The sequence below is a fragment of the Narcine bancroftii genome, chromosome 11, assembly GCF_036971445.1.
Source record: "Narcine bancroftii isolate sNarBan1 chromosome 11, sNarBan1.hap1, whole genome shotgun sequence".
NCBI classification, from domain to species: Eukaryota; Metazoa; Chordata; class Chondrichthyes; order Torpediniformes; family Narcinidae; genus Narcine; species Narcine bancroftii.
In genome coordinates, this window is record NC_091479.1 from 60,895,745 (window position 1) to 60,908,427 (window position 12,683).

At 48.3% G+C, this 12,683-nt stretch overlaps 1 protein-coding gene across 1 annotated transcript in view; it reads right to left on the minus strand.

Annotated features, from left to right (window-relative positions):
- Positions 1 to 6,135: 6,135 nt before the first annotated feature.
- The window catches only part of LOC138745796 (E3 ubiquitin-protein ligase PDZRN3-like), a 496,353-nt gene continuing 489,805 nt past the window's right edge, over positions 6,136 to 12,683 (minus strand). Inside the window, exons 9-10 of the mRNA XM_069903108.1 lie at positions 10,622 to 10,732; positions 6,136 to 7,629 (exon numbers count right to left, since the gene is read on the minus strand). Of these exons, the coding sequence (XP_069759209.1) occupies positions 6,232 to 7,629; positions 10,622 to 10,732 (1,509 nt within the window). The 3' untranslated portion in view covers positions 6,136 to 6,231. The remainder of the gene's footprint in view (positions 7,630 to 10,621; positions 10,733 to 12,683) is intronic.

Here is a 12,683-nt window from a genome sequence, read left to right on the forward strand (position 1 = left end):
TAAGTCCCCTGGTCCAGGTGGAATGCATCCCAGGGTACTGAAAAAAAGGCAGAGGTTATAGGAGAGGCTTTGGTGATTATTTACAAAAATTCTCTAGACCCAGGAGATTGGACGATGGCAAATATCAAAAGGATGTAGGCAAAAGGCAGGGAACTGTAGGCTAGTTAGTTTAACACCTGTAGTTGGGAAAATGCTTGAAGCTACCATTAAAAAAGCAATAGCAAGGCATCTCGAGCGAAATGGACTAATCAAGCAGAGGCAGCATGGATTCAGCAAAGTCAGGTCCTGTCTGACGAACGTATTGGGGTTCTTTTAGGTTATTCACGATGAAAGGAAAACTGGAAGAGCAGATTATTACTTAAATGGCAAGTGATTGAAGCATGCTGCCATGAAGGACTCAGGAGTGCTGGTGCAGGAATCACAATGGGTTACTTTGCAGGTGTGGCAGGCTATCAGGAAGGCAAATGGAATGCTGACCCGAGAGGGATTGGTTATGCTGCAACTGTACAAGTTTCTGATGAGGCTGAATCTGGATTAATGCATGCAGTTCTGCTCTGGAGGCAGTGCAGAGGAGGTTCACCAGGTTGCTTCCAGGTCAGGAATCTTAGACAACATATAAAATAATGAAAGGCATAGAGGTAGGTAGGATATTTCCATTGGTGGGGAGACTAGAACTAAGGGATTACCTCCAGATTCAGGGTAGTAGATTAAAGACAGAGATGAGGAGGAACTGCTATTCTCAGAGGGTGGTGAATCTGTGGAATTCTCTGTCCATGGAAGCAGTGGACATGACCTCAGCAAGTATATTTAAGCCAAGGTTGGATAGGTTTTTCACAAAGTAGGAGAATTAAGGGATATAGGGAAAAGGCAGGTGGGTGGAAATGAGCCTCTCATCAGGTCAGCCATGATTTCATTGAATGGCGGAGCAGGCTCAATTTTTTTAACGTTCTTGTGACATACTGTTACGCTAACCAATGTTTATTTCACAGAATGACACAAAATGAAATGAACCAACTAAATGGCAGGCAAAGAAATTGAGAACCTATCATAACTCTACCCCTGTTTAACGTTAGAAAGTACCAATGAGTTGAAATGGTGAAAAATTGGTTAGGCATGGCAGAGGTCACCGACGACGTGGTTTCTCAGACCTAAAGGCTGATGAGTGAAGTGTAAATGAGGGTGTTAGTCTTGTTCATCTTGGAGGAGCCTTTAATGGCTGTGGGCTGTCTGCCCAGACTTGGAGAAACCAGAAATCTGCACGCATCTTCTGCATTGTTTGGGGATGCTCATGAGTTTGGAACCATCTGGTTGGGGAAAAATGAAAAGAAGAAGAAACACAGAGCAATGATACCCAACAAAGCTAACATAGCTTGGAAAGTCGATGTCAGTGAGCTTTAAAGTTAAGGAACATGTCAATTTCATCGTAATGCTGACAATTGGCTAGAACATTTGATTTAAGGTGTGTTCGGAAATGTTCCAAAGCCAACAACTTACCTTTGCGAAAATGTTTGTTGTGAAATTCCCCGAGAACCACAAACACAGCACGGAAATGGGATCGCCCTCCACAGCCCTTGATACCTCTTCCATCTACGTATGTATCCAATTTTCTCTCAAATGTTGAAGTCAAACCCTTATCCTCCATCCCCATTGGCAGCTCGTTCCATACTCTCAACACCCTCTGAATGAAAATAACTTTTCTAATCTTAAATATACATTACTCACACCTGCATTTAGTATTAGTGGGGGGGGGGGGGAGGGAATTAAGTAGGTTAAATAATAAGTTAAAGTTTAATTCTGTTTTCTTGTTCAATTATAATTAAAAACTACTTTTGTTTAAGTTAAAAAAAAGTTCCTCCAAATATTCCCTTCAGCAGAACTCACATCCTCTAGTTTTGTCTCGCCCAACCTCAGTGGAAAAAGCCTATGTATTTGCTCATAATTTTGTATACCTCAATCAAATCTCCCCTCATTTTCCAAAGATCCAGGAAATAACTTTCTAATCTGCTTCATCTTTTCCTGTAACTCAGGTGCTCAAGGCCCAGCCACATCCATGCAAATCTTCTCTGCACCTTTTCAATCTTTTTGATATCTTTCCTGTTGTTCGGTGACTAAAACTGCACACAATACTCCAAATTTGGCCTCACTAATGTCTTATGCAACTTTACCATAACATCCCAACTCCTATACTCAATACTTTGCTTTATGAAAGCCAATGTGCCACAAGCTCTCATTAACACCCTATTAATCTGTGACGCCACTTTCAGAAAATGATGTATTTGCATTCGATCTGTCTGTTCTGCCGCACTCCCCATTGCTCTAACGTTTCCCGTGTATGTGCTGCCCTGGTTGGTCCTCCAAAATGCACCACCTCACAATTGTCTGCATTAAATTCCATTTACCATTTTGTAGTCCATTTTTCCAGCTGGTCCCAATCCCTCTACAAGCTTTGAAAACATTCCTTGCTGTCCACTACATCCAATCTTAGTGTCAAATGCAAATTTGCTGATCTAATTTACCACATTATCATTCAGATTGCTCTCATAGATAACATAAAAACAATGGACCAAGCACCAATCTCTGAGGCACTTGTCACTAGCCTGCAGTCTGACAATCAATAGACAACAGACAGAAGGTGCTGGAGTAGGCCAATTGGCCCGTCGAGCCAGTACTCCCATTTTTCAGATAATGGCTGATCACTCTGTCAGTATTCATTCCCTGCCTTATCCCTATAACCCTATCCCCCTTGCCACAAGAGCCTTATCTAACTCCCTTTTAAACATATCCAGCGAATCTGTCCCTACCACCTTCTTTGGCAAAGCATTCCACAGATCCACACTTCTCTGGATAAAAGAAATTCTCCTCATCTCCGTCCTAAAGGGCCTTCCCTGTATTCTTAAACTATGCCCTCTCGTCCTAGTCTCTCCCAACATTCTGAACATGTAATTCGATTTCACCCTGTCCAGCCCCTTGATAATCTTGTCTCCCCTCATTCTTCTAAACTCCATCGCATATAAGCACAGTCTTTCTAACCTTTCAACATGTCCATCCTGCCATTCCAGGAACCAACCTTGTAAATCTGCACTGCACTCACTCCTTTGTATGTCCTTTCATTGTACCACTTCAATGAAATTTGGGGACCAGAACTAGATGCAATATTCCAGGCAAGGTCTCACCAGGGCCTTGTTCAACTGCAGGAGGGCATCTCTGCTCCTATACTCCAATCCCCTCTTTATGAAAACCAACATGCCATTTGCCCTCTTCACAGCCTGCTGAACCTGCATGCTAGCTTTTGGTGACTGGTGTACGAGTCCATTCAGTTCCCTTTGCACTACCTTACTCTCTAGCTTGACTCCATTTAAATAATACTCTGCTCTCTTATTACTGCCTCCAAAATGGATAACCTCACATTGAACTTCATTTTCCATTCATCCGCCCACTCCCCCAACCTGTCCAAGTCCCTCTGCATTTTCCTGACATCCTCCTCGCACTTTACACTGCCACCCAGTTTAGTGTCATCTGCAAATTTGCTCATGTTGTTAATAATCCCTTCATCCAAATCATTTACATAAATGATAAACAACTGAGGACCCAACATCAAACCTTGTAGTACCCCTCTCGTCACATCCTACCAACCTGAAAATGACCCTTTTATCCTAACCCATTGTTTCCTATTTCTTACCAATTTTCTATCCATGTCAGCACCCTATCCCCAATACCATGCTCCTTGATTTTGCCTACTAGTCTCCTGTGTGGGACCTTATCAAAGGCTTTCTGGAAGTCCAAGTACACCACATCCACTGACTCTCCCCAGTCCACCCTTTTTGACACATCAAAAAAATTCCAGAAGGTTAGTCAAGCATGATTTTCCCTTACTACCACTCTCTAGCTTCTCGCACATTGCCAAGGTCTAATCCAATTCAGTACCTCATGCTGAATATGAAGCAACTTTCTTCAATAACATGCCATGCAAGACTTTGTTAAAGGCCTTACTAAAGTCCATGTGAACAGCATCCATGGACTTTCCTTCATCAGGGGATAGAGAAAATCTAGTTAAGAAGAAAAGCTTACAAGAGTTTTAAGAATGTTAAAACTGAGGGAACCTCAGAGAGTAACAAGATTGCCCAGAAGGTGTTTAAAAAAGGACTTATGGAATCTAGAAAGGGCCACAATAAGGCCTTGGTGAACAGAATTAATGAAAACCACAAGGCATTTGACAAGTATGTGAAGAACAGGAGGTTCTGAAAATGGGACCTATCTGGGGTGATAGTGGAAACGTATCCAGGGAGTCAGAGAAGGTAGCAAAGGTCCTCAATGCTTCAGTATTCCACCAGAGTAAAGGACCTTTGCAATTATGAGATGATTTAAAGCAGACTGAAATGCTTGAGCATATTGACATTAAGAAAGAGGATGTGTGGTTGCTTTTGAAAAAGCACAGTTAGGTAAGTCACCAGGACCAGACAAGATTTACCCAAGGCTACTGTGGTAAGTGAGGGAGACTGATGATCATCATCTTTGCAATGTCACTGGGGACAGGAGAAGTATTGGAAGATTGGAGCTTTGAAAATGTTGTTGCCCTGTTCAAGAAAGGGAGCAAAGATAACCCAGCACAATTTGACTAAGTGAGCCTTACTTCAGTGGTGGGCAAGCAGTGTGAATTTGAGTAGGAAGCAGGATCCGTTTATTTAAACCTTTAGCCAAAACAATGTGTGTCCATTTTAAGGTGCTGCAGGGGTCTTGATCAGCATAGGGCAAGTTCAAGGAACCACCAAGAGCGAGAGCGCCCTTTCTGTAGTTTGAGAACATGGGAACGCTGCAGCTGACAACACTTGCTCAGATCGCCTCGAAGACCAAACCAAGGCTCCAAAACGACCCTTGTTGACGTGTGTCAGCAGGCTGGTTAGCGGTTTCCACCAGATTCCTCTGTGCATTCTGTTGGATGGGCAGTTGAAAATGCCGTAGAGAGAGAGAGATTAGCAAGCCGAAAGTCCAACTGCATGGAACTGAACAAGACCATTTGACCGCAGCGTGGCCCTCAAAACAGTGGCTGTCCTGCGGCCACCTCAATCTTGTTGAAGAACCCACTTGCAAAAGCTCAGCCAATAGGATTTTACAGCAAACATATTTACTCTCTGAAATCTGCATTTCTTCAAATATAAGTAATAATTTATTTTTTTTAATCTTCACAATAACCACATAATTTACCTGGTCTACAGCATCATATCCACTAGAGTACGAATCACTCGACCACCCACACTTGACTTGGACGAGACACTTTTAATTTACAGACTAATCGCACAATACATGGTGGAACAGGCGCTGAAAGTTTTTTTTAAAAAAGAGAAACTTGCACAGTACGAGTGATCGCTCCACGTTGCAGCAGAAAGAGAAAGGTGAAGCCTGCAGCTCCAGGATGCAAAGCTCAAACCGCTTTCAGGTGGAAGAGCTGGGAGAGTGCTGCTCCGGAGCCGGCTGTCCGGTTGACGTTCAGGTGGCAGCCTGAAGGTCCGAGACTTTCGGATGCCTCGGGGGAGCGCTCGGAAGCAGAGGATCCACCCAACCGAGGAGGGTTGGGCAAGTACTCCTCGGTTCAGGGTTCTCCGCTTTCCGGTGGCCTCCCAACAGCTGCATTCGGGTATTTTAAATGGCTTTACATTGGGGTATTCTGGCCACCTGAAAGCGGCTGAACGGGGGTGGCCTGGAGTCGTATCGTTTTAATGATATGACCATAATACAAAGGAAACACGTGTAATGCTTGAAGAGGACGTGGCTAAAAAAAGTCAGATTATTGTTACAATGGTCGTAATATGAAATATGGCTCTTTTTCTCTTTGCAGGTGGGAGTTTGCAGCGGGCAAAAGGTCGCCCATTTAGTAAAGGTCAGTAAAAACCATGGAGGAGTCCTCGGATTTGGGGGGGGGGGGGGGGGGGGGGGGGGACCTGCCACATTGAACGGGGCAATGGGATGCTACCGCAGACGGATAGCCAGCGTCCGTAGGAGGAGGAGAGGGGGGTCGTAGGAGGAGGAGAGGGGAATCGTAGGAGGAGAGGGGGGTCGTAGGAGGAGGAGAGGGGAATCGTAGGAGGAGAGGGGGGTCGTAGGAGGAGGGTCCGTAGGAGGAGAGTCCGTAGGAGGAGAGGGGGCAAGGTCCGTAGGAGGAGGGGGGGGAGGAGTCCGTAGGAGGAGAGGGGGGGCCGTAGGAGGAGTCCGTAGGAAGAGGGGGGGGGGTCCGTGTCACACGGTGGTCACCGAGAGGAAGGAGTTGGAGACGCGGGTGCCGTCCGGCGACTTGGCCCCGTGTGTCATGAGTTCCTGGATGGTCATCCAGTTGTCGAAGATCTTCTTGTTGCGCTTCCTCATCATCTTTCTGTGGCTGAGCTCGATGATGCTGACCTCCCGCCGGCCCTCGGCGCCGCTCTGGGGGCTCTCCCGCAGGCACTCGAGGCGGCTGCGCAGCATGAACTCGCGGCGCCGCCGCTGCTCCTTGGCCCGCACCGCCTGCTGCTTGCGCTCCTCCTTGCTCCAGTAGCGGCCCGTCTTCAGCTCGCTCGCCGCGTCGTCGTCCGTGGTGAGGCCGCAGCGCTCCTCGCGGATGCGCAGCGCGCGCTCGCGCAGCAGGCGGTCGCGCACCGGCCGCTTGGTGATGTAGCGAGTGCCGTCGCTGCGCACCTTCACCTTCCACTCGGCGCGGCCGGCGGGGGCGGGGACGCGCCGCGGCTCCCGGCCGGCGCTCAGCAGGCTCAGCTGGCTGTTGGCGTACTCCACGGCCGACTTCTGCTGGATCAGCTGCATGTAGCTGCGGTAGTGGCGGGCGTGGGCGGGGATGCCCGGCGGCCGCTCCCTGTCGCCCGAGCCGCCGCCCTCCTCCTCCTCCTCGCCGCCTGGCACCGCCGTCTCGGGCGTCTCGGACGAGCTGCTCACCTCCCCCGAGGAGAGGTGCTGGGGGGCGCCGCCGCCCCCCGCCGGCCTGCGACCCCCCTGGCCGCCGCCCCCCGCCCTCGGCAGCGAGCTGCCCGGCGAGCGGTCCACGGTGAGCGGGGTGCTGCGGCAGCTCTCCGCCGTGTTGTACGCGCTGGAGCTGTCCTTGTCCGAGCGCTCGGGCTGCTCCAGGATATCGGCCAGCTTGGCCCGGTGCGTCTCGGCGCCGCCCGGCACCGACCAGCCGTCCCCCCCGGCGCCTTGGCCCGCCTGCTGCAGCTGATGCGCCTGCATGATGTTCTGGCATTCCAGCTCGATGCTCCGCAGCTCCTCGTTCAGCAGCTCCAGCTCCCGGTCCACCGACTCCGGCTGGCCCCGGCCGCCCTCCGCCGCGTAGTACAGCTCGAACGGCCCGCGGTTGCTCAGCGTGCACTTCAGCTCCAGCAGCTCCTTGAACCTCTCGCACTCCTCGTCCTGGCCGCCGGCGAAGTCCGAGTCGTTGCACTCGCCCGACACCAGGCTCTCGCCGCCGCCCAGCGGGTCCCGGCCGCCGCCCCCGCCTCCGCCCGGCGGCTCCTCGGCCGGCAGCTCCGGCTCCGAGCTCTCATCGTTCCGTGCGCTGTCGTCCGTGCGCCCCAGTCCGCTGTCCTTCTCGTGGTGGTGCGACGAGGTGGTCGCCGTGTCGGTCGTCCCGCCGTCCTCCTCCTGCTTTTTCTGCGGCCCGAAGGAGGGGGAAAAGTCAGGTCAAAGGCGGGCACCTACGAAGATGAGGGGCGGGGGTGGGGGGGGGGGGCTGCTCTGTCCCCCACGCCCCATCCCCCCAACCTTTCCCATGCTCCATCCTCCCAACCCCATCCTTTCCCAAGCCCATTCCCAATCTCTCCCCACCCCATCCCTTCCCACACGCCATTCCCCAACCCTCCTCATGCCCCATCCATCCCTCGCCTTTTGATCCCTCCCCACACCTCTTAATCTCCTCCACCAGATCCCAATCCTTTTGAATAACTGGAACAAAGTAGCCTCTGTAGTGGGGAGGGCTGGATGGGTTGCGGTGAGAGATGTGTGGTGAAATATTGAGGGCAGAAGGAGAACTGAAAAGGAAGAAAACGGCTAACAAGGTGGGAAAGAGAAGAAAGGTTGAGGGTGTGGGACACGAGTCTGGCAGAGTGGTAGGAAGGGAGAGAGATGTGTGCCCAGAGAGGGATGGTTGTGAGAGAGAGAGAAGTGCTATGTGCATGAAAGAATGTGAGGTGTGAAGGTTGTGAGAGTGGGAAGGGAAGGTTGCCTTCTGCAACAGGGCGCCTGAGGAACATCTTTAAAAAGAAACGCTCTGAATGACAGTGTGAATCAAGAAAGCCTGCTGGCTGTGATTGTGGTTAAAGTGCTGGAGAAACTATCTTTGCCTCCTAGAGATGCTATGAGACCTGCTGAGTTTTTCCAGCACTTTTGTGTATTAACTTGAAAGGCAGTGTGTTCCTCTCAGTTTACTAACCTGACTGACCCATCTCCCCATCCTTGACGTCACAGTCCCTCTCCCCCCTCCCCCTCCCCCTCCCCTTTCGGAACAGCTGGCCAGGCAAGACTTGTCAGATGAAAGCCCTGCCCTTTTATGCATTTGCCAGACATCTGGTTTTTCAACTCCATTACTGTCTTCTCAAGCCACCACCAGTGACTTCCCCAATTTCAGCGGGCACAGGTGATCTGTTACTCCACACAGACTTCACTTCTGAGGAATTCCATTTTTTTCTTTCTGACTAAACTTTATCTCCTGGAGCCATCTCCCATCCTCTTGTTGCCCTTTTGTAGCTTACTCCTGTAACTCCTTCAAGCATACACTTGATCACAGCTACTTCTGCCTACTCCATTCCTTACTCGGACCCTTGGGTGCCCGTTCCTCCACCCTGCTAAGGATCTCCTCTGCCTTCGTTTCAATCTTTCAAAGCATTTCTCTTCATACTTTTCCAAATTGAATGTAAATCTGCCACTTCACCCAAAATCATTTATTAAAAGATCACAAACAGATCCCTCCAGGCCGAACACACTCCCAGCTACTGCTGCCTTTTGTGGATGGGCCAATTCTGCATGGGGAAACTTGTCAAAGGCCTTTGTAAAATCTGCTTCTTTTCTCCCCTTCTCCAAATGCTCCAAAATCCTATCCCTAAGATAGTTTACTCAGCACTGATCTCTAATTCCCATTATTCTTTCCTATTACCTTTCTTGAACACTCTTGTCCCAGGAAGGAACCAAAGATTGTCTTTGACATGCCGGCAATCTCTGCTTGCTTTGCCATTGTGACCTGCTATCAAGGCAAGGGAATGGGAACCAGAGTGATAGGAAGATGCAGCGGACATTGAGAATATAAAGAAGGACAAGAAGTGAGTAGACTGTATTCGATGGGTTGAAAGATTTATGTTAGTGCGAGAACTGAGAAAGAGGTCGATGAACTTGGAGCATCCATCAGTACGTGAAATTACAATGATGTGGCTGTTACAGAGACTTAGCAAGCACTGAGGCAGGATTTGATGATGTTTCAGAGGATCGGGAAGGAAGCAAAAGAGGGGCGAGTGATGCTGCTAATCAGGAAAACCATCTCAGCTGCGGTATGGAAGGACGTCACGGAGTAATCGGCTACTGAGACGGTGTGATTAGAAGTGAGCAAGAGAGTGATCTATTGAGAGTATTCTACGGGTCTCCAATAGCCACTGAGGAGCAGGGAAGTGGGAAGATTTGGATGACGTTGACTTCCCTAATATTGACAGGCACCTCTTCAACGCAAGAGGGTTACAAGGGGAAGAATTCGTGAGGTGCGAGGACTCCTGACACTGCATGTGGACAGGCTGACCAGAGAAGTCATGTGACAGACCGCTTGGTGGGCAAATATTTTGGAGACAGTAGCTTCATCTCTGACCATTGGCATCGCTGTGGACAAGGACTGCAACAGACGAAACGGGACAGTGTTTTGTTGGAAAAGGACTAATGATTTGATTGGGCAGGAACTTAGGAAAGTAAATTGGAGATGAGATGTTCTTGGGAAAATACTTTGGAGGGTGTTTCGAGAAAACTCACTTGGGGTTCGGGGTTGTTATGTCCCCCCAAAGGAGGGAAAGGATGGTAGGGCAAAGTAACCAGTAGGGTCGGTGCCAAAGGGGGGGTGGCATCTGCGGGCTTTGCCCCCCAAACAAGGTGCTGTTCCCCGCCCATACGGTCGCGCCCATCCCTGGCCGTCAGACCCGCCCCCACTCCCTCATCATTTGTGTCTAGCTTGACGCAACCTAGTGACTCTCTAACATACATTCTGCACTGACCCTGAGGGTCAAAATCTTGACCCCGAAGGTCAAGATGGCCTCATGAAAGTGAAGGAAACTTGAGAAGGGATCGAAGGAAACTGCAAAGGACCATGAGAAGGAAGACCCTGGCAAGATGGATTAAGGAAACCCCTGAGGTGCATGTGAAGAACAGGAGAATGACTGGATTGACGGTAGGTATGCTCGGTGACAAAGGACAGCACGTGCCCGGAGTAAGAAGAGACAGGTGAGGTCCTCAATGAATACTTTGCTTCCATATTCTCCAGGGAGAGGGACCTTGGTGAAAGTCCATCTTTGAACCCATCTGATTGTATTAAATAGTGATTCTGCTCAAATGAAATGCTTCCATCAACACAACCACTCAACTCCAGAGACAGTTACAATCATTTGCATATTCTCACCTGCTGTGTGGCAGTAAATTTCATTGCTTGATTGTGCTGTTCTTCCAGCATGTCCATGTGCAGTTCATCAAGATAATCATTCCTGTCGTCATCGAGCCAGCCCTCATCCAACTGGCAGAAAAGAGAAGGAAGAGACATGTCACCCCTTTAATGGAGAGAAAACCACACATCTGCACTTGAATATACACAGCTACCTGTCATTTTCTGATCGACCGGCAACTTTGGTCACATATTTACATGCCTGTGCGACAGATTTGTGAGAGGAATGCTTATTAACTCTCACACTATTAAATACTACAAGGTGTGAAATGCCATAAACACGCCAGCACAGCAACATGTCCTTCAGCCCATCTAGTCTGTACTAAACTGTTGTTATGCCCCATCCCAATGTCCTGCACCTAATCTATATCCCTCCGTAGCCTTCTCATCCATGCACTTGCTCAAATTTTACCTGAATGGCAAAATTGAACCTGCCTTCACCACTTCAGCAGGCAGCTCATTCTACACTCTGCATAAAGAAGTTTCCCCAATATTCCCATTAAATGTTTCCTCTTTCACCCTTAACCCAAATCCTCTAGTTCTTGTCTCACCCAACCTCAGTGTTTAAAAAAAACCTGCTTGCATTTACTCTATTCATACCCTTCAGAATTTTGAGTACCTCTATCAAATCTTCCCTCAGTCCCTGATGTACCAGGGAATAAAGTCCTAACCAATTTAATCTTACCCTATAACTCAGATCCTCAAGTCCTAGCAATATGTTTAACCTAGTGGTTAGTGCAACACCTTAACAGCACCAGTGACTGGGGTTCGAATCCTCTGCTGTCTGTATGAAGTTTGTACGCTCTCTCTGTGTCTTCATGGTTTTCCCCAGGGGCTCCAGTTTCCTCCCACCAGTTGAAATCTTCTGGGGATGTAAATTAATTGTGTGTAAATTAGATGGCATGGATTCAAGGGCCAAAGTGGCCTGTTACCGTGATGTATATCTAAATTTTAAGAAAAATGAACATCCTTGTAATTCTCTGCACTCTTTCAATCTCATTCATATCTTTCCTGTAGTTAGGTGTCTAAAATTGCTCATAATACTCCAAATTCGGCCTTACCAATTTTTTTACGTTTAAAAACATTTAGACATACAGCACAAAAACAGGTCAATTCAGCCCTACAAGACCGTGTCACTCAGTTTATACCCATTAACCTACACCCTGGAAGAGTGGGAGGAAACTGGAGCCCCCAGAGAAAACTCACACAGACATGGGGAGAATGTAGAAACTCCTTACAGACAGTGTGGGACTCAAACCCAGGTCCAGTCCCAATCGCTGGCGCTGTAAAGACATTGTGCTAACCGCAATGCCAACCGCGTCTCCCTGTGTCTTCTACAACTGTACCATAACATCAAAACTCCTCCATTCAATATTTTGATTAATGAAAGTCAACATGCCAAAACATCTCAAGTTCAAATTTATTGCCATCGAATTGCACAAGTACAACCTGATGAAACAGTGTTCTCCGGTTGTTGGTGCAAAATGTGCAAACACACAACCAACATAACACACACACATATACATATATATATATTAAACAGTAGAATCTCAGATGGTTAGTGTGTGCAGTTCAATTAGTTCCTTCTCACTGCCTGTATGAAGAAGCTATTTCTTAGCCTGCCTACTGTAAGGTAAAACATCATGAGATGGGAATGTGTAGGGAGTTACCCTGTACAGGGCAGTAACAAGAAGGGGAGGTGTCCTTGTACTCTTGTTAGGTAAAACATCATGAGATGGGACCGGAGAAGGAGTCACCCAGTACTAAGGAGTAACAGAATGCATCCTTGTACTTACAAGATAAGAGAGACATTGATGGATTGAGAGGCAGGAAGCTAGCAGGGAAAGGATAGCAACAGTTTTAGTCATTGGACAAGTAATGATATGATGATGTTCTAAGCATGTATCCAAGGGTATAAAAAATCACCATTTTGCTGATAACGGCAGAATGCATTCTCCGACTAACTTGGTTGGTCGCAAGTGTTACAATCCGGTAATAAAGAACAAAGAACCCTGATTTCGAC